General features: G+C 49.5%; 5 protein-coding genes across 5 annotated transcripts; 2 read left to right on the top strand and 3 right to left on the bottom strand.

Annotated features, from left to right (window-relative positions):
* Positions 1–936: 936 nt before the first annotated feature.
* Positions 937–2673, top strand: K441DRAFT_633484 (Actin/actin-like protein; the record flags this gene model as incomplete). Its single annotated transcript, XM_067646374.1, has 4 exons — positions 937–1257; positions 1318–1441; positions 1509–2196; positions 2266–2673. The coding sequence occupies 4 exons, from the start codon at positions 937–939 to the stop codon at positions 2474–2476; spliced, it is 1344 nt and encodes a 447-aa protein (XP_067505772.1). The 3' UTR covers positions 2477–2673.
* Positions 2585–4652, bottom strand: K441DRAFT_633481 (uncharacterized protein). Its single transcript, XM_067646373.1, has 3 exons — positions 4442–4652; positions 3351–4369; positions 2585–3233 (listed from the first exon to the last, which is right to left on the bottom strand). Exons 1-3 carry the CDS (start codon positions 4539–4541, stop codon positions 2922–2924), a joined length of 1431 nt encoding a protein of 476 aa, XP_067505771.1. The 5' UTR covers positions 4542–4652; the 3' UTR covers positions 2585–2921.
* A 120-nt stretch (positions 4653–4772) lies between these two features.
* On the bottom strand, positions 4773–11713 carry K441DRAFT_633478 (beta subunit of fatty acid synthase). Its single transcript, XM_067646372.1, has 3 exons — positions 11510–11713; positions 6161–11390; positions 4773–6110 (listed from the first exon to the last, which is right to left on the bottom strand). The coding sequence occupies exons 2-3, from the start codon at positions 11334–11336 to the stop codon at positions 5029–5031; spliced, it is 6258 nt and encodes a 2085-aa protein (XP_067505770.1). The 5' UTR covers positions 11337–11390; positions 11510–11713; the 3' UTR covers positions 4773–5028.
* Positions 11714–12475: 762 nt separating this feature from the next.
* K441DRAFT_552641 (uncharacterized protein) lies at positions 12476–18211 on the top strand (the record flags this gene model as incomplete). Its single annotated transcript, XM_067643158.1, has 3 exons — positions 12476–13007; positions 13068–18031; positions 18101–18211. The coding sequence occupies 3 exons, from the start codon at positions 12476–12478 to the stop codon at positions 18209–18211; spliced, it is 5607 nt and encodes a 1868-aa protein (XP_067505769.1).
* Positions 18212–18730: 519 nt separating this feature from the next.
* K441DRAFT_695239 (uncharacterized protein) lies at positions 18731–19919 on the bottom strand (the record flags this gene model as incomplete). Its single annotated transcript, XM_067652796.1, has 2 exons — positions 19700–19919; positions 18731–19522 (listed from the first exon to the last, which is right to left on the bottom strand). The coding sequence occupies exons 1-2, from the start codon at positions 19760–19762 to the stop codon at positions 18731–18733; spliced, it is 855 nt and encodes a 284-aa protein (XP_067505768.1). The 5' UTR covers positions 19763–19919.
* Between the last annotated feature and the right edge of the window lie 566 nt (positions 19920–20485).

The following is a 20485-nucleotide window of genomic DNA, read 5'->3' as shown; positions in this document are numbered from 1 at the left end:
GCTAGCAAGGAGCGCAAGCAACCCGCTCAGGTAGCCCCATTTGAATCTGAAGGCTTCAGATTGCACACGTCCGTGCAACCCGTAGAGCCACAGACGCGTGTCAAATCGGGAAGGAACGCGTTCGTTCTGCCAGACTTTCAGTTCAGATTCAATCTGACGCTTTTGCAACCGAACGACCCCTTAGCTTTTAAAAGCTTGCTAAAGTGGCGCAGACTAAGGAACAGATGGATCGATCGAATAGGTTAGCTTGCGGATATTCGATAATCCGCGCAGCGGATATTCATCGGTTTCTTGGTCTGAGCATGCTGAGACAACCCATGGCTCGATCGGTTCCAGCGCCTCCCGTGTCTCAACCAACCCGTTCATGTCTCTTCTCAGTAGTGCTACTACTACCGATATAAGGCCCGTAACACCAGGAGCCTCCACAAGCCCAGATCCAGTCCAGTCCGCCAATAAAATCAAGCGATCCAGCTCCAGAAGTTTAGGTGATCCATATGGCGCTCCAAGATAGCTCCAGTCCAAGCAGATCACTGCTGAGAGGCCAAAACCGCTCTAGATGGTCGTCTATTGAATTCCAAGACGCTACTCAATCAGTAACTGACGGCCAGAGGTTTGAACGAATAGCGTCAATTAAATTAAAATTAAAATAGAAAGTATCATTTATAGCTCTTCAACCATTAAGAGCTGTAGGCAGACCGAAAAAGCTATTCATACCTGCACTAAATGACCATAGATGCTCAGATACCTGAGGAACCTTTAAAGATCTCCTTGTGGCGCGACGTTTCATTAAAAAATTAATTTGTTGAGAAAAGGAGCAATATAAATTTAGAACCGTACCACCTTGTAAGTGTTGTGGCGTAGTGTGGCTGACCAACGCCATTTAAATTCCAGGGCGTCAACACAATTTTTCCTCCGTCACAACCCCATCTCAACACTATGCCTCCCAAGGGATGGAGGAAGCATGTCCCCGACCCTGTCGCAGCGAAAACCCTGGTCCTTGACAACGGTGGCTACACCATTAAAGCCGGACTTTCTCTCCCGAATACAAAACCTCAATACGACGATTGCAAAGTAATTCCAAATTGCATAGCTCGAAGTCGCGACAAGCGCATCTATATCGCTTCACAAATCGAAAAATGTACAGATTTTGGGGAGATGGGTTTTCGGCGGCCGGTAGAAAGAGGATTTATTGTAAACTGGGAGGCTGAGAAAGCGATCTGGGAGCATGAGCTCTTTGATACTGGAGCACAATTACGGGTGCGAGGATGACATAGGAGTCTGATGTGGAAGAGCTATGCTGATGATTGAGGGGCATAGTGTGATCCAAAAGAGACGAACTTGATCCTTACGGAAGCTCCGAATTGTCCCACAATGCTACAAAGGAATTGTGATGAGATGGTTTTTGAGGAGTTTGAGTTTGCATCGTATTATAGGTGTATAGGTGCGCGGACAACATCTAGTCGTGCCCTCACTACTCTGAAAGCTTTCCTAACTTAACCAAACTTCAGGTCCTGTCCTAAACGCCTACAATGACATTCCCGCCCTTTTTAATGACCCCGCTCCCCCCACCAACCTCTCGCACCTACCCCCGGAGTGCCTTCTCATAATCGATTCTTCCTACTCTCATACAACTATAACGCCTCTCTATAATGGGCAGCCGCTTCATCCCTGCATGCGCCGACTCTCTATCGGTGGTAAAGTTCTCACAAATTACCTAAAAGAAATTTCTTCAATAAGGCACTACAACATGCTTGACGAGACATACCTCCTCAACGAGATCAAAGAAACCGTATCTTTCGTGTCACCCTCTTTCTCTACCGACCTCTCCCGCGCCTGGAAAGGTGGTCTTCGAGACCGGAAGCCGGTCGACCTGGACATCACCATCGACTACGTTCTCCCCGACTATGAGACGCGCACGCATGGATTCATGAGACCGCACGATCCCGTAAAAGCAAAGGCGAAGAGGTTGCAGCCGCTGCAGGGGCCAAGGGAGGACATTCTGCCCCTGGGGAATGAACGGTTTGCCGTGCCCGAATTGCTGTTCAATCCGACGGATATCGGGATGCAAGAAGCGGGGTTGCCTGAGTGCGTTATGCAAAGCTTGTCGGCCCTGCCGCCGGCTTTGCAGGCCTGCATGTTGGCAAACGTTGTAGCGGTCGGCGGAAATGCGTTGATCCCAGGATTTATGGAGAGGCTGTAAGTTTTAGCTCCTTTCTCCCCTCGCGCCCTCATCACTGTAGCTGTTCGCTGACGTGCGTTTTACAGGACTTCTGAACTCCGCAAACTCGCGCCATCCTCCTTCCCAGTGCGCATCGCTTGTGCAACGGATCCGATCAAACATACTTGGCTTGGCGGTGCCCGCTTAGCCAGTAACCGCGATCTTTTGAAATCAGTCGTAGTCACGAAGGCGGAGTATAATGAGCACGGATCGACCTGGTTAGGACGGCGGTTTTCAAGCGGCGCTGGTGTTAAGTGACGAGCTTTGGAGTGAAAGATGAGCAAAGTTTGAGCTTTCCGGGATTTTAACAACCAGCCCGTGGAGGAGTGAAATTAGCAAAGATACCCAGACCGCGTTCATGAAAGTGACTCGGTTACAAGTTGATTAGATTTTTATATACCAGAACGGTAATTGAAAAGCTATATATGCTACAAGAATCCGCTCATCAATGGCTTTGTGAGAAGCATTCAACGGATTTTTCTAGACAATCCCGTCTTTTTGCCTGTGCATTTCCTTCGCTTTAGAAAATGCAAAATAGTGAAGCTTAATAATGACCAATCGATCAAGCCCACTGACCAAGCCTTTCAGTCATGTCCACCTGAATTCACAAACCCAACCAGACACAAGAACCACTGCCATGCAAAACGCCGACTGTGCACTTTCCCAATGAATGCCAAACCATGCATGCTGTGCCGACCCTTTATCAAAACATCAGCTTCTTAATAGCGCTAGTCGCACCTTCTCCCTTAGTGAGTCCCGCTCCACTCGGCGCCGGTTCCAGGCCTAATTGGCTTTGGCTAGGGTGCTGATTCATAGTAGCATAGGGCGTATAATACCCCTGCTGATCTAGGTATTTGCCACTGGGGTATCGCTGTGGGGTAGCGGGCGGATGCATAAAGTTGTCATGAGAGAAGGAAGGGTGTTGGTGAGCTATCGACGTGGCTTTATTGCGAAAAAGACCAAATGCGAAGTTTGAGAGGGTGAAGGAGCCGAAGATGAGGATAGCTGTGAAAAGCTGCATGATGGATTAGCCAATTGTTTGTATGCTAGTTTAAGATGGTTGAGAAGATAATAGTGGTTTAGGCACTGATAGATAATTCCTGATAGAAAAAGGGGAGAGACAAATACTTACCATAGTTTTGTAACTGATTGGCTCGACAAAGCTATTGAAAATCATTGCGAAAGTCTTCGCGCTGACACTTGCTCGCGCCACTTTCTTTGGATCTCGCTGCATACAGGATTCCCAGTTTGAGCATACCGTTCCCATGGCCGGCACTCTCGTCGCTTTCTCGCAGCGATTCTCGCGGTAATTCTGCGCGCACACCGCGATTTCGGCCATGGTTTCTGCTGCAGCCTTTTTGGCTTCAATATCCACATCCGTGATGATGGCGCACCAGATGGAGTAAAGGATATAAATAGCGGAAAATACAAGGAAGAAGTTAAGTAGGAGCTGCGCATAATAGGAAAGTATGTGCGGGAGGGCAGGATGCCTTTCGATGAAGGAGAAAATGGACGCCACAGTGTTAGATTGCGCCGCTTTATGTTCATCTTTTGAGTCACCATTCTCTTTGCTTGTGTTCTTACTGTTCTTGGAGCCCTTCTTGCGGCCGCGTTTAGACTTGCCCGCGCCATCATCCTCGGATTCTGATACCTCATCGACGGCTTGCTGCAATGCTTGCTTGTTCACTCCCTTCTGCCGTCTCCTTTTGATAATCTTCTCGCCTTTGGCCGAATAGTGATCTCTCTTCACAACCTCGCCTCGCCCAGGACCCCCAGCTAAAAAGCCGCTCAACAAGCTCTCTCTCCTCCCCTTTCCGCTCATTGCACTCTTTGCTCCATTACCCCCGCTGCTGAACATTCTGCTTATCTTACTCCGCATACCCATGCCCGTATCGGGAGTAGCTTCACTATCTCCGTTCTGGTCAGGTGTGTTTGGCGTCTCACCGCCAGAAGAGAAATCAATAATCTGCTTCGGTGTGCGCGGGGTATTCCAGAGCGTTCGATCGGAGACGTGCGCGGGGATAGACGGGAGCGGTTTAGCTGGACTGGGCTGGTTGAAGTAGAAATTCTGAGAGGCTGGTTCTCGGAGACGAGGGAGGTTGGGAGTTTGCGTTCCAGATTTCGACGGGGAGTCAAAGATACTGTGAGTGCCTGTAGAAACTTTGGTCAGATTATCCTTGTTGGAAGAAATTCGACAGGTTGGAGACTGGGTATTGCGCTCACGTTTCTTCGTAGCGGTGACGAACGGCGAGGTTAGGTCGACGTGGCCAATGCCGTTATCCCATTCAAAGTCCATTGGGCCTGCTTGAGTACGTCGTTCCATGCTGTGGATGTAAAGGAGAGTAGCGGGGTGCAACAGTCTGGAGTAGTAAGGTTGGGATGCCGTTGCTAGGAGAGCAGAACCAAGGTAAACAAAAATGTTGCGGAGTTGATGAATTTCGCGACCGTACCACGACGCCACAGTCGCTTACCCGCCGTGTTTGCTGTTTCGCCAATGGAAAGGGCAGACTTCACGCTTCTCCCTATTATGTTTACGTCGTCTCGGAGAATCTACCCCATAATTTCACCCGCAGAGTTTACTTAAGCTGAAATAACATTTTGGGGAGATAATGCCGGAGAGTCTCCAAGTGAATATAATAAACAAAATGAATTCATAGAGCTATTTTAACCATAATTTTACAATGCGTCTAACACGCTATGCTTTGGCCATTCAAGCCTTAACGCAGGATATCACTAATTTAAAAATCATAAAACCAGGTTTCCAAGACGCCGCTCCTAAAACATTACATTCGAAGCTATCGTGCACTCGTTTACGCTGGCTGCGCAACTTTTGCGTCCTCGGGATTGTTCTCATACTTGTCCCAGTTCGCCAAAATATTGCCAATCTTTGGCGAATTAGTCAGTCTGTACACATCCTCGAAGTACTCCTTGGTAATCTCGAACGGCTTGGCTGTGACATTGGGTATGTATTTTCCAATGAGCTTGGATGGGTCGATTGAGGTTTTGTAAATCTTCTTCAGCAAAAAGCTTCGGAATGGTTTGACACCAGATCGCAAAAAAGTGCTGTGGAAGGGCACATCGATGCCTTTGAGTGGGATGGTTGCGAAACCACGTTGAAGTTCTAGTGGCTTCGGTTTGGCTTCGGTCTGCTTCGCGCACTCAAGAATGATCTCGACTAAATGCGCTTTGACATCTTCGAGAGACATACTCTGCATCAATGCCTGAATATCGATCTTCTGTGCCTTGAGATAGTTTGTCACGTTGGTGAGGCAGTCCAACGCACGAAGATCACCAGCGCAAACATATTGCATGTTTGCGATGTTGTAGTTGACGATTTCCAGAAGCCATCCAGTCTCTTCTGAGATATTCTCAACCACATACTGGAGAGCTTGCTCATTGAAAGTCTTGGAGATCCTGCTTGGGTTGACGGCGCACATGGAGTAGTTGGACCGACCGGTTTCATCGCGTTCAACAGCGACTTGCATCGTCAAGCCGCGGTAGAACACAACAGACACCAAACTTTCGATGGGCATGACCTCAGCAAGTGCAGCCAGCGCAGAGTACTCGCCAAGAGAGTGACCGGCAAAGCTGCTATCCCTTTGTACCAGACCCTTAGAGCGCATGTCCTCGAAGGACGCCTTCTCCATCAAAGTCAAGGCAGGCTGTGTGAATTGCGTAGCCGATAGAAGGCCCGTAGGAGATCGGTAGGTGTAGGAAGTGGTGTTTTCGTTGATCTCCTTAAATATTTTCTCAGACCTGACCGTTCCATCCGAGCTGACAGTTTCGAAAGTCATGGACATGTAATTTTCGCGGATAGCCTTGCCACGAGGACCACCAAAATGAATGGTGAGCTCCTTGGGATTGTTCTTGACAATGTTTGTGATAGCAAAGCCTGGACGTGTATTAGTTTGGGTAATTTAGGAGCTCAGTGATGAAACTTACCATAATTGTCCATGAAATGCTTATCAGCCCGATCCCAGACTTCTTTGGCTACTTCGCTGCTTGCATAAAGACCCATACCCATACCTTGTTCTTGAGAACCTTGGCCAGTAAAGACATAGGCAGACGTGGGCTGCTCGACTTCAGCCTCACCCAGTAGAACTTTATCCTCAGTCTCCTTGTTGCTGGCTTCGACTTTGATGATTTTGCGACCAGAAACCATGCCAACATGCTGGAGTTTGACATCAATGATGTCGTCTGGAAGGACCATACCAACCAGAGAGGCATGGAAGCTTCGCACGCGGCCAATATGATTCTCTGCCGCCCAGGTCTCGACCAAGCTCCTCACCGCAGCACTAGAATACATCCCATGAGTTATAGTGCCCGGGAGGTTAGCGTAGCTGGAGAAGACACGAGAGACGTGAATGGGATTGTAATCGCCAGACACGCGAGCATACGTTTCGTTGGACGCAGGGGCCTTCAATGTCAAAGGAGTCTTCCCGTTTAATGGGATAGGGTTTTCAAAGTTGACAGGTTGATCAATGGCCGATCCGTTGCGTTGAAGGTAATCAATAACGGGGTTGCCATAAGACATACCAGACTCGTATTCAACCGAAGCAATCTGGATGATTTCTTTTGTGGGAAGTTCAAGCAGGACCTCACCCATTGTTTGGACAGAGCTAAACGCAGTTTTGTTTTTATACCGAATCAGACTTTCCAGCTTGAAGGTCAAGGTCTTGTCCAGAAGCTCCGAATCCGGCTCTTCGAGATTGAACCATTCCTTAGATCGGAGGATTGCAACATCCTTTGAAGTAGCTAGGTGAAGCTGCATCGGGGTCTCAGTCTTCCTTTGGAAGGTATTCTCAAAGTCGGTGTATGTTCCGCGATACAAGAACTGGCTCGTTACTTCCATGACTGGCGCACCATTTCGTGTAATTGTACCACAAATCTCGACCATCTTGCCAGAGTCTTGGTTGATGACTGCATTGATCTGAGCAGTCGTGTCAAGGACATCGCCTTTCTTCAATGGTTCTGCACCGGGAATCATACGGAAGCCGTTGGAAAGATGGACAAGCTTGAGAAGATCGCCATCAATTGCCCGGGGAAAGATGGGTTTTGTGATGGCCTTCCAGCCAACAACGATGGCAAAGTCCATGGGAGCCCAGACCTCCTTACCTGGACGATCCACAAAAGCTTCTCCAGTATTGCTAACAGCATGGACAAAGTCGTTAATTGCCTCGCTAGTGACGGTTGCACGCCCACCCTCGAACTTGGACGCAACAGGAGCATCGAAGGGCACTTCCTCATCTCCAAACCAAATCCTATAGTAGAACTCTTTGATCCTATCATTGCGTGCATCCATGACCTCACGAATGGGTGCATATCCGGTTTCCGGGTGGTAAGTGAATTTTAGAGGCAGAGCCACGGGCTTTCGCGTTACGGTCCGCTCTTCAATCATATTGACCGAGATTTCACGGCCTTGATGCATGCTGACCTCGACTGTTTTGACATGTTTGCCACCGTGGTAAGGCTCCTTGATCGTAATGACAGTCTTGGCTGGCTGATCGGGATGCGCAATCTCAACCATCATACCCAAAGTTGGAGCAAAGATCCGCTGCATAGGGTTGGTTTGGAATCTTTGTCCTTGAACAAAGACATCGGCAGTAAAGAATGCGTGTCTCCAGGAATAATATTTGCCAGCCAAGAGTTGCATCCACGAGTTTATGTCTGGTAAAGTGGCATTCGGCGTAGAAGAAAGACGATAAACAACTTTGTTTTCAATTTCAGAGACAGTGAGGCCTTCGATATCGAGCTCTTCACTGACCCCGAGCAGCTTGCTGCCAAAGTATTCAATGACTGGAACTTTGGATTCATCACCACCGTAGACATCCTGGATCAAGCTTTTGATGTGACTATTGTGAACACCGTCTAGCATATCCTTGACTGGCTCATCCACAATCTTAGAATACTTCACAGCCATAGGACCTTGCAAGATACAGGTCCGACCAACATCCTGGTCCACTACAGCTTCCAAATCTTCTGATTGCCATAGAGAATCCTTCTTAAAGAAGAATTCGAAGCTGTCATCTAGAACTGGAACGAAGGGAACTGGCTTCTGACCGCGACGTTGGCAAAGCATAAGGAAATGCTGAACGTCCTGAGCGTTGATGAGCTGCTTGACAGCCTCGGGGTATTCTTGTAGCACTTTTTCGACGAATGGGAACGGGGCGTCAAGTTCGTCGGCGTTTTGGATGATTGACTCTTTGTCGGTCTTGCTGAAGCGCTCCTCCACCCGGCGTATAAAGTCGCATGTAAGACGCTTCAAGCTCTGGTCGATCCACCGAGACTCGTGCTTGACATACATCAAGTCGACCATGCGACGGATGACTTCGCCATAAGTCATGTCTTCAAGATCGACAGACTCTCCGGCCGAGTTCCTGCCAAACCAAACCTTCTGGAAGTCATCATTAAGCTTCTTGATGATGTAGTTGCGCATCTTCTTTAACTCGGGAACGCGTTTGGCCTTGTCCAGGCTAAAGATTTTCTGGTCCATTTCGGCCCAAAATATCACACCGCGAGTTGCGAGCTTGTGGATCGGCTCGCCCATCTCGGAGCGGACTGTAATCACACCTCCGGCTGGGCCTTTGTAAGTCTCCTCCCACTCGCTGTCATCCAAACCCTCGGCTTCAGTAATAGCCTTCTTAGCATTCTTGGATGTATGGGCCTCCTTGGCAGTCATCATGCGGCTACCAAACAAGCACCCATCGAAGGGCATCGGCGGATAGCCAAATCGGCCAGACCATGTTCCAGTAAGATATGGATAAGTATCTTCCGCTCCACCAAATCCGCTACCAGCGATAAGGACAAGATTGTTGCACTTGCGAATTCTGCTGTACATTTGCAAAATGGGTTGGTGGAAGTCTTCAAAAGAGTGATGGCCACCACCACGTCCGCCAGTCCATTGAAGCATGACTGGGAAAGTGGGGTTTGCTTTGGCAATGTTGATGACTTGCTGAATAGCCTCCATTGAACCAGGCTTAAAAGCAATGTGCTTGATACCAAGAGTCTCGATATACTCGTTGGCAACCTCAATAGATGGCACACCAGCACCAATAGTGAGGCCCTCAATGGGAACACCATCAGCCCTCAATTTGCCAATCAAGGGGATCTGCCAGGCCATCGCTCGAGGGTTGACATAAATCAAGTTGACAGTAATACCGCGGCCCGCTGGAATAGCTTTCTCAATCTTGGTGATTGCTTCGGTCATGGTTTTTTCGTTATAGTACCCGCCACCAGCAAGCTCGACTTCGTAGCCAGCGTTCATTGTTGCGGCTACAAAGTCCCAAGGTACGGTACAAGGAGTCATGCCGGCAACCATGACTGGAGGCAAGCCAAGAAGCCTGCTCATTTTAGTGTCGACGAACGTTTGGCCTACCGATGTCTTGACGAGCTTAGGGCCATGTTCTTTTACCCAGTCAACAGCATACTTGACAGCATGATCCGCATCTCTGTCAAATATTTCCGGTTTGTAGCCAACCTCGGCATTTGTGCCATCCATAGCGCCTGCTAAAATCACACGGACACCGGTTCCATCCTTATTGCGGTTGGTCAATACTCCCAGGCCTGAGATGCCGCCAGGACCGAAGTCGAGGATGTGAGTAGCCTTGGGAAAGATCGTGGCCCTTTCCCAGTTCACTGGATCATGAGTGATCATCCGTACGAGGCTTGGCACAATGTTTTCGAGATTCTCTTCTCGAATATCTTTTCCTGTGTTGGTGTCATACATGGGAACCCCAAGGCTGCCACCACTGATGTGAACATCTTTAAGGTCCTCCTCTAGCTGCTTGGTCGCTTCGGTAAGATAAGGACTGTGGAAGGGCGCCGTAATTGGAAGGAACCGGTGGACGAATCGAATTTTACGGTCTGTGAAAGGAATGCGAGTTTGATCGAGACCAGTTGGAGCCTTAACCTTTCGCAGCCTCAAATTGAGACCATACAGGGAAATCGGAGGACCAGTCACAACGAAGTTGCGAGCGCTGTTAACCAGAGAAATACCAATCTGTCTATCTGCTGGCAAATGCTGATTGGTAGCGTCAATATGGTCCTGAACTGCCTTCCTCGAAAGATCTCGAATGGACAGCATAGGAGTTGGTGTCCCTTCGCCATGGTCCAGTGAATCTTGCAGAATTGAAGGTGCGAGAGAAGTTCTTGGGTACGCTTGTTGACTTCGAGAGCCAATCCAGAAGAGGATTGTGAGCGCATTCTTGGCGGCCTTCTCGAATGTTTCCCAGTTCTTGGCTTCTGCAATTGCTGCCGCAGTCACGACTCCCTGAGAATGACCAGTTATGCCGCTGAGTCGCTCGCGAATATGCCCTGGATGACTACCAAGAACACGGCAGGTAACGACGTAGTGTGCTAATTGGGTCAATCCAATCAAAGGAAGACTGACGGGTGCGGAAACAAGGTAATCGGTATCAGGCTGTGAGTCCTTGTTGTTGAGCCATCGCATTACATCCAATCCCTTGGAATATAGCTTCTCTGCTCGTGGGTCGCGAGAGAGGGCTTGTAGGTGCTGTGCCGCTGCAGCAACGAAATCCTCAATAAAGGAGGGGTATGTGGTATAAATTTCGCGCAGCTCTTCAAAATACTCCTCAATATTCCCTTGACCACCAAGGACAGCGTAAATATATGCGTTCTCGTCAGCGGCTTCGCGGAAAAGAGCGGATTCATGGAATTTGATCGGCCTCTCAACCGCAGCACGAGCTGCATAGTATGACCGGATTGTTATCAGCTTCTTCTGCTGAATGCCAGGCAGAGTAGCTGCCAATGCATGAACCTCATTTCCGCGGAGGAAAGCGCGCTCAAATTCGTTGACTACGAGCTTGAGGACCTCCTCGAATGACCCAGGATCGTCTCCCTCTTCCACCTCTTGCGCAATAAAGCCAAGATATCGAGCTACCAGCTCTGGCACTGACGAGGGCTCATCGTCTTGCGCTAATTCGTCTGTAGGTTCTGGAAGGGTTGCAGTGAAGGTATCTTTCAGCTGTCGGGCGTTGAAGTGAAGAGCGGTCGGGATGAGGAGGGCGTGCTCGAGAGAGCCGTGAGAGAGGACGAGAGGGCGGAGGGAAGCTTGAGAGCGCGGCGTCGAAATGCCGGTTTGGGGGCCTGAGCCATACATGATGGGAGGAGGTCAGGAGGTAGGAAATTATGTTGAGGGAGAAGGAAAGTAAATCTACAAACTAGTTAGTCGGCGGTGCTTGACAGCTGCCCAGAAAAGTGTCCCAAATCTAGGGAGGGGGGAGAAAAAAAAATATTCAAAGCTTGGGAATCAGTCGCAAGGCATGAACATACCTCTATGTTGTGTGGTAGGAGCTATTCCACCTAGTATTACGAGGGGATTTGTCGTTACTGCGACTTGCAGCTCCCTTGAGTGCTTTGCTGCTCGCTTGCGTGGAGAGAAGCAGACTGACACAGTGAATAGTAGAGAGTAGGTGAGGGGTGGAGAGAGAGTAGCGGGCGGGTGAGGCGGAGGAGGGAATATGCGGTGTAATGGGAGATATGGTGAGGGCGGTGGATAATTAATTGTTCGACTCGGCAGAGCACTTTCTCGAAAGCCTCGTCAGGGTTGAGAAAAGCGACCAGGGCTGATTCGGTTGGGAAATTCGTTCCTGCGTTCTTGGGCACGCCTCGACGAAAGGCTTCAACCTCGGCAGCTGGCGTGCCACAGCTGGTCTTCTAGGCATCAATAGTGAATAGTGATACGAATACCCGCTGGAGTCAACGGTGTCACTAATCACTAATCTATAGCCGCTCTTTCAGGCTTCTTCTCCGCATGCTGGCTGTTCGATTGCGGCTCTGGCGTAATTAATTCGCAAGGTCAACCCAATTTGGTGCATGACGAGATTGGTTCCTGGTGACCCCCAACAAACATCATCTCGCTAGAACTTTTTTTGGGAGTTTACCTGCAGCCAACCCCAGAGAGGGCTTGCTCAACGTCTGCACCGTTTTTTTGCTCACCCGCCCATATTGGGGACATAGGTGTCAACAGCTTCGATCCCATCCCTGACTTTCCCCCCATCCTCATATTGGAGCCCCGTGCCTTGGTGTTGAGCTCCATCCTCAACCTCCAACTCTTCCGCCCTCCTTGCACCACTCGTAATAATATACCCACGTCTTCTTTCCTCTAGCCAACTTCCTGCACTCCCTCGATCACAGGTGGCTGTACTTCCTCAAGCTGTCTGTCTACCATTCTTCTGCATCAACTTAAAACCACCTCCCGCTTAATTTCCTCCCTCCTCACACATCGCATCCGCCACCATGCGTCCTGAGGTTGAGCAGGAGCTTTCTCACACGCTCCTTGTGGAGCTCCTAGCATACCAGTTTGCATCACCAGTGAGGTGGATTGAGACGCAGGATGTCATTCTCGGCGAGAAGACGACGGAGCGAATCGTGGAAGTTGGTCCTGCAGACACACTCGGCGTCATGGCCAAGCGAACACTCGCCTCCAAGTATGAAGCACACGACGCAGCTCTGTCGGTTCAGCGGCAGATTCTGTGCTACAATAAGGACGCCAAAGACATCTATTATGATGTAGATCCAGTGGAAGATGAGCCTGAACCGGCTTCCAGCGATGCAGCTGCGGCGCCAGCTTCTTCATCATCATCAGCAGCACCAACAGCAGCACCCGTTTCAGCAGCACCTCCACCACCACCCAGCGCGGGGCCTGCAGCGCAAGTTCCAGATGCACTGGTGTCTGCAACTGACATTCTACGAACCCTTGTCGCGCAGAAGCTGAAGAAACCTCTCGTGGACATTCCATTGAGCAAAGCGATTAAAGATTTGGTTGGAGGTAAGAAATTTTTACTATAACTCAATTTATCGATGCATGGCTAATTTTGATTTCTCACAGGTAAATCCACCCTACAAAACGAAATCCTTGGAGATCTGGGCAAAGAATTCGGCTCGACCCCTGAAAAACCAGAAGATACCCCATTAGATGAGTTAGGTGCCTCCATGCAGGCCACCTTCAACGGCCAGCTTGGAAAACAATCATCGTCCCTTGTCGCTAGGATGGTTTCCTCGAAGATGCCTGGTGGTTTCAATATCACAGCTGTTCGGAAACATTTGGAGACAAGGTGGGGTCTTGGCCCTGGACGACAGGACGGCGTTCTGCTCCTGGCTCTCACATCCGAACCTGCAGCCCGTTTAGGGTCCGAGAACGACGCCAAAGCTTGGCTAGACGACATGTCGAATAAGTATGCGGCCCAGGCTGGAATAAGTTTGTCCGCACCTGCCGCAGGCGGCGATGCTGGCGGTGCGGCTGGAGGCATGATGATGGATCCGGCGGCGATAGACGCCTTGACCAAAGACCAAAGAGCGCTTTTCAAGCAGCAGCTGGAGCTTTTCGCAAGATATCTCAAGATAGATCTTCGTGCTGGTGATAAAGCATTTGTTGGGTCGCAGAAGGCCGCTAGTGCTCTTCAAGCCCAAATGGATCTTTGGAATGCGGAGCATGGGGATTTCTATGCTGCCGGTATCGAGCCTTCCTTTACCCCTCTCAAAGCAAGAGTGTATGACTCTTCGTGGAACTGGGCGCGACAGGACGCTCTCAGCATGTATTACGACATTATTTTTGGTCGTTTAAAGGCTGTTGACCGCGAGATTGTCAGCCGATGTATCAACATTATGAACCGCTCAAACCCCTTGCTTCTCGATTTTATGCAATATCATATCGACCACTGCCCGACCGAGCGTGGAGAAACTTATGCGTTAGCAAAGGAGCTCGGCCAACAGCTCATTGAGAATTGCAAGGATGTCATTTCTGAAGCCCCAGTGTACAAGGATGTTGCAGTCCCAACTGCTCCTCACCTTGAAATCAGCGCCCGCGGCAATATGAACTACGCCGAAGTCCCTCGCCCTAGTGTCAGAAAGCTTGAGCACTATGTTCGGGAAATGGCCGAAGGAGGCAAGCTTTCAGAATATGGCAACCGGACGAAGGTCCAGAACGATCTTCAACGCATTTATAAACTCATCCGACAACAACACAAGCTGCCTAAATCATCCCAACTTCAAATCAAGACCCTCTACAGCAATGTTATCCGCTCTCTGTCTATGAACGAAGGACAAATTATGCCATCTGAGAATGGAAACGGAGTCAATGGTTACAGCAAGAGAGGAAAGAATGGACGCATCAACGGCCCTATGAAACAAGGCAAGGTCGAAACTATCCCCTTCCTCCACTTGAAGAGGAAAGACGAGCACGGCTGGGAGTACAGCAAGAAGCTAACCGGCGTCTACCTTGAGGGTCTGGAACAAGCTGCCAAGTCTGGTCTCAGCTTCCAGGGCAAGAATGCACTCATGACTGGTGCAGGCGCTGGTTCTATCGGTGCTGAAGTCCTCCAAGGCCTGATCAGTGGTGGCGCAAAGGTGGTTGTCACCACATCACGGTTCTCACGGGAAGTCAATGAGTACTACCAGGCAATGTATTCTCGCTATGGTGCTCGCGGCTCTCAGCTCATTGTGGTCCCATTCAACCAAGGTAGCAAGCAAGATGTGGAGGCCCTAGTTGAGTACATCTATGACACAAAGAAAGGCCTCGGTTGGGACTTGGACTACGTTGTTCCATTCGCTGCCATTTCCGAGAATGGCCGTGAGATCGATGGGCTCGACTCAAAGTCCGAGCTTGCTCATCGCATCATGTTGACGAACCTACTCAGACTGCTTGGTTGCGTTAAGACCCATAAGCAAGCTAACGGCTACGAGACACGGCCAGCTCAGGTCATCCTCCCTCTATCGCCCAACCATGGAACATTCGGCAACGACGGCATGTATGCTGAATCGAAGATTGCTCTGGAAACCTTGTTTACCAGGTGGCACTCTGAAAGCTGGGGCAGTTTCCTTACCATCTGTGGTGCAGTCATCGGATGGACTCGTGGCACTGGCCTCATGGCCGGCAACAATATTGTTGCAGAGGGTATTGAGAAGTACGGGGTGCGCACATTCTCGCAACAGGAGATGGCCTTCAACCTGCTTGGTCTCATGGCCCCGCCGATCGTCAACCTTTGCCAGGTAGAACCTGTTTGGGCTGATCTGAACGGTGGCTTCCAATATATCCCTAACCTGAAGGATCTTATGATGGATCTTCGGAAGGAATATACCGAGACAAGTGAGATCCGCAAGGCCGTCATCAAGGAGAACGCTATTGAACATAAGATTATCAACGGCGAAGACAGCGAGGCTTTGTACAAGAAGGTAACCGTCCAACCGAGATCTAACCTCAAATTCGACTTCCCCAAGTTACCTGACTGGGAGACGGAAGTCAAGCCTCTCAACTCTGACTTGAAGGGTATGGTCGACCTTGAGAAAGTTGTCGTTGTCACGGGCTTCGCCGAAGTTGGCCCCTGGGGTAACTCGAGGACTCGTTGGGAAATGGAAGCCTATGGTCAGTTCTCCCTCGAGGGTTGTGTCGAAATGGCTTGGATTATGGGACTCATCAAGAATCACAATGGTCCTCTCAAGGGTAAGAGCTATTCTGGATGGGTTGATGCCAAGACTGGCGAGCCTGTTGACGACAAGGATGTCAAATCAAAATATGAGAAACACATCCTAGACCACTCGGGTATCCGCTTGATTGAACCGGAGCTCTTCAACGGCTACGATCCGAAGAAGAAACAGCTTCTCCAGGAAATTCAGATCGAGGAGGACCTTGATCCATTCGAGGCTTCTAAGGAGACCGCAGAGGAATTCAAGCGTGAGCACGGTGACAAGGTTGAGATTTTCAAGATCGCCGACTCTGGCGAGTATACTGTTCGCTTAAGGAAGGGCGCTACCCTTCTCATCCCCAAGGCTCTGCGATTTGACCGCCTTGTCGCTGGGCAAATCCCCACTGGATGGGACGCCCGCAAGTACGGTGTTCCAGAGGACATCATTTCTCAAGTTGATCCTGTTACACTTTTCGTTCTAGTTTCGACCGCAGAGGCCTTACTCTCATCTGGTATCACCGATCCTTACGAGTTCTACAAGTATGTGCACATCTCCCAAGTTGGAAACTGCATTGGCTCTGGTATCGGTGGTACAACTGCTCTTCGAGGCATGTACAAGGATCGATTCTTAGACAAGCCTCTGCAGAAGGATATCCTCCAGGAGTCATTTATTAATACCATGAGTGCTTGGGTCAACATGTTGCTTCTCTCATCCACTGGCCCTATCAAGACACCCGTAGGAGCTTGCGCGACTGCTGTCGAGTCCATTGACATTGGTTATGACACCATTGTTGAAGGCAAAGCTAGGGTTTGCTTTGTGGGTGGATTCGACGATTTCCAAGAGGAAGGCTCGTATGAATTTGCAAACATGAAGGCCACCAGCAATGCCGAGGACGAATTTGCTCACGGACGCACACCAAAGGAAATGTCACGACCAACCACGACCACCAGGAACGGGTTCATGGAATCGCAGGGTTGTGGTATGCAAGTCATCATGGATGCCAAGTTGGCCCTGGATATGGGTGTCCCAATTTACGGTATTCTTGGTTTCACTGCTACTGCTACGGACAAGATTGGTAGATCAGTGCCTGCTCCAGGCAAAGGCGTTCTCATCACCGCTCGGGAGATGTCGTCTAAATTCCCCTCCCCTCTCCTGGATATCAAGTATAGGAAGCGTCAAATGGATATCCGCCGCCGCCAGATCAAGCAATGGCAGGAGGCTGAGCTAATGTACCTGCAAGAGGAAATTGCCGCAATGAAGACTTCCGACGAATCTTTTGGCGAATCAGAATACATGCAAGACCGCGCGGCACACATTGAACGAGAGGCTTTGCGACAAGAGAAGGACGCCCTGAACAGCCTTGGCAACAATTTCTGGAAACAAGACCCTCGCATTGCTCCCCTCCGCGGTGCTCTCGCCACCTGGGGCCTCACAATCGATGACCTTGGCGTCGCCTCTTTCCACGGAACCTCGACCGTCGCCAACGACAAGAATGAATCCGATGTCATCTGCCAGCAGATGCGTCACCTAGGAAGGGCAAAGGGCAATGCTCTCCTTGGCATATTCCAGAAATACCTGACTGGTCACCCCAAGGGTGCCGCTGGTGCCTGGATGTTTAACGGCTGTCTCCAAGTCCTGAACACAGGTCTTGTGCCCGGCAATCGTAACGCCGATAACATCGACAAGGTCATGGAGCAATTCGACTACATCGTCTACCCATCCCGCACCATCCAAACCGACGGTGTGAAAGCTTTCTCTGTAACATCCTTCGGTTTCGGCCAAAAGGGCGCACAAGCTATCGGTATTCATCCCAAGTACCTTTTCGCTACGCTTGATCGCGCTCAGTATGCTACATATAAGCAAAAGGCCGAAGCACGGCAGAAGAAGGCTTATAGATATTTCCACGATGGTCTCATCAATAACACGATGTTCCGCGCCAAGGACAAATCACCATATGAGGACGGCCAGATGAATGATGTCTTCTTAGACCCGCAAGCCCGTGTGTCCGTGGATAAAACAAGCAACTACACTTATCCCGCTACCCTGGTCTCAAAGCAGCTGAAGAATCCTAAGGACCCTAAGACAGAGAAGACGGAGATAATGGTTGAAAGTCTTGCCAAAGCCACTGCGATCGAGAATTCCAAGGTTGGTGTGGACGTTGAGAGCGTGGCTGCAATCAACATCGAGAATGAGACATTCATTGAGCGTAATTTCACTGCCGAGGAGCAGAAGTACTGCCGCAGCGCTGCGTCACCACAGGCTAGTTTTGCAGGAAGATGGAGCGCGAAGGAAGCCGTATTCAAGTCGTTGGGTGTGAAAGGACGGGGTGCTGGTGCGCCGCTAAAGGAGATCGAGGTGGGCACAGACGAGACTGGGGCACCAATTGTAAAGGTACGTTTCACCAAAATCTCCATTTTCTCGAGAACACAGCATAAGAAAAATGACTAACGCGTGATATAGTTATATGGCGCAGCCGAGCAAGCTGCCAAGCAAGCGGGTGTGAAGAAAGTCAGCGTTAGCATAAGCCATAGTGATGAGCAGGCTATTGCTATTGCCGTGGCTTCATTTTAGATATAAGACATAGTAGCCTGTATTCAACTGAAACGTTGGGAATGAATAGAAGAACAGAAAGTAAACCTCTTGCGGACAGTGGTAATACCTCATGCTACTGCTATTACTGTTAGCGCAGTGGCTTTTAATGAGACTAATGTTTTCCTTTAGTCGTTTAGATCTTCGACGGCCTGTATACCTAGTTTAGACCTATATGCCGCGGGGGTTTCATTGTAAAATTCCAGTTTTTATTCGATGTTCGCACAATCCCTTGCCAGACAAGTGATAGAGCTGTGCCGAACTTGGTCTTCACATCCTTCGACGGAGGATGCTAACTCGTGCCTCGGGACTATCCGCCCTATCTCTTCCCACTTTTCGCCCATTTCCTCTTATTCTCAATACCCTATATAATGTGAAGTACCCACATTGTCTTCAGAGTTAGATATTCATGTGTCTATCTCTCATCGAGCCAACATCGTCCAGAGAAATGAATAATAGGAGTGCAAAGCGTATCATAAGCTCAAACACATTACTCGAGTTTCAGAGCCATCTTTCTGGCGATATTCGAGGAGATACGTGCGGCGAAGCTAGGGCTTCAGGAGCCACCAAATCCAGCCTCTTGCCTCTCCTTTCCACACGCCGTATCTCATCACTAGCATACAAACGCTGCTCAGCCGATATACAGCGCGCAAGGGTCTTGCTTCGTCCCGCTATTGTGAGCAGAATATTGAAAACCGAGTCCGCCCTTTCCCGATGCCGCAGCAACACGTCGAAAACCTCAGCACAAGCCTCCGCACCAGCAGCCCAGTCCAGGTCGTTCAGTCCATAGATGACGCAGTACGGCAGAAGTGGCGTGCACTCAAGCAAACCCTCTAGTAGGTCTAGTGAAGTGTCCCAGCTCTCCATACTACCATCTAGTTTAGCGAGCCGCTCGGGACTCAGATCCAGATCCGTCTCTTCAATACTGAACTGCAGTAGCTGGGATATCAGGCTGTAAACACAGCCAATCAAGGTGCGGCTGTCTTCAGTCTCTGAGATCCAGGATTGAAGAGCGTGGAGGACCGCAGGCTCAACGAGAGCCAGATAGGATAGATTGCTAGGAAGCGAAGCGCCGGCGATATACGTTTGGAGGTGCGTGGCGAATTTCAAGGCGTCTGGACGCTTCATCGACTTTCGGGGAACTGGGGAAGGACTACGGTTCCTGGGCTCGTCGACCTCCAGCGGAATCGTGGAGGAAGAAGCTCTTTGATGGATAGATTTTCTTAGCACAATGGAGCCGTCGAGTTCGAGTTTTACTTCTTGGAAGTTTGCCAGTAGGAGATGAAGCAAAGACTGCGGATGGTGGAGAGCTGCAACACTCAGGGATCTCGGTTGAGCGTTCAGAATCAACTTCTAGTACAGTCGGAAATGATGCTGAAGAACGTACTGAAACTGAGAGCGCCGCGAGGAATGAAGATGATCAGGTGGATTCAAAGGCAGAGGAACCGGATCAAGCCACAGCCAGCCTACCGAAGAACAAGAAGATGGCACTTTCTCTAGTCGATCCAGATGACAACATTTATAACTTTCCATAGCTGCTCTGCAACACTTGGAAGGTATCTAGTTCTCTGCATAAACTGTGGAAGAGCTAATTAACCCCGTGTTGTCCGATCGTTCCGAGGAAGATGAGAGAAAATTGGAATCACACGACCTTAGAGATCCAGATGGGAATATAATCCTTCCGTTTCCGGAAATGTGGGAAGCTGTGGTGGACAGTGATCTTATCCCTTCGTGCGGCAGAAGTCACTTTTCGTATTGGGCGCTTTTGGCGCTTTTGGTTGGGTTAGCATGCTGTAGGCACCCTAGCTAGTGCGATTTTATTAGCAATGCCCACCAAAACACGTGATATTGCGATGCCGACAAAATGTTATAGAAGGCCACCACTAAAAACACCAATATATATTTGAGGAAGTTAAGCAATAAGTCGTGATATATGACGTTATATCTGTAGGTTTCTGCCCTTCTTCCGTTAACCAGCTGCTAATTATAGGAAAGTCCTCTATTAAAGTCCACTAAATTACTGCTAGGCGATATAAGGATAATATTTTACAGATAATCTAAGGATTAAATAGACGGCGATAATATAATAATAATATAATAATTCATTGCTTAACGTCCGATTCGGATCCCTATTGGGCCCACGCGGACTTATTTACATATGGGGAGAAAACTCTATTTAAGAAAATGAGAAAACCCCATAATCTATCTCCCCGCCTTTTGGGACTCGCCTACTTAGCGCCTACGAGTCGCCTATGG

This window comes from Cenococcum geophilum (genome assembly GCF_001692895.1).
Source record: "Cenococcum geophilum 1.58 unplaced genomic scaffold K441scaffold_14, whole genome shotgun sequence".
Lineage (NCBI taxonomy): Eukaryota > Fungi > Ascomycota > Dothideomycetes > Gloniales > Gloniaceae > Cenococcum > Cenococcum geophilum.
This window is presented reverse-complemented; position numbering and strand designations above follow the sequence as displayed.

Coding starts and splice junctions, on each gene's coding strand:
- K441DRAFT_633478 (XM_067646372.1), bottom strand. CDS start 11,336: ATGTATGGCTCAGGCCCCCAAACCGGCATTTCGACGCCGCGCTCTCAA. Junction 6,111..6,160: donor GCATTTCATGGACAATTATG/GTAAGTTTCATC, acceptor ATACACGTCCAG/GCTTTGCTATCACAAACATT.
- K441DRAFT_633481 (XM_067646373.1), bottom strand. CDS start 4,541: ATGGAACGACGTACTCAAGCAGGCCCAATGGACTTTGAATGGGATAAC. Junction 4,370..4,441: donor CGTCACCGCTACGAAGAAAC/GTGAGCGCAATA, acceptor AAGTTTCTACAG/GCACTCACAGTATCTTTGAC. Junction 3,234..3,350: donor CAATCAGTTACAAAACTATG/GTAAGTATTTGT, acceptor TCCATCATGCAG/CTTTTCACAGCTATCCTCAT.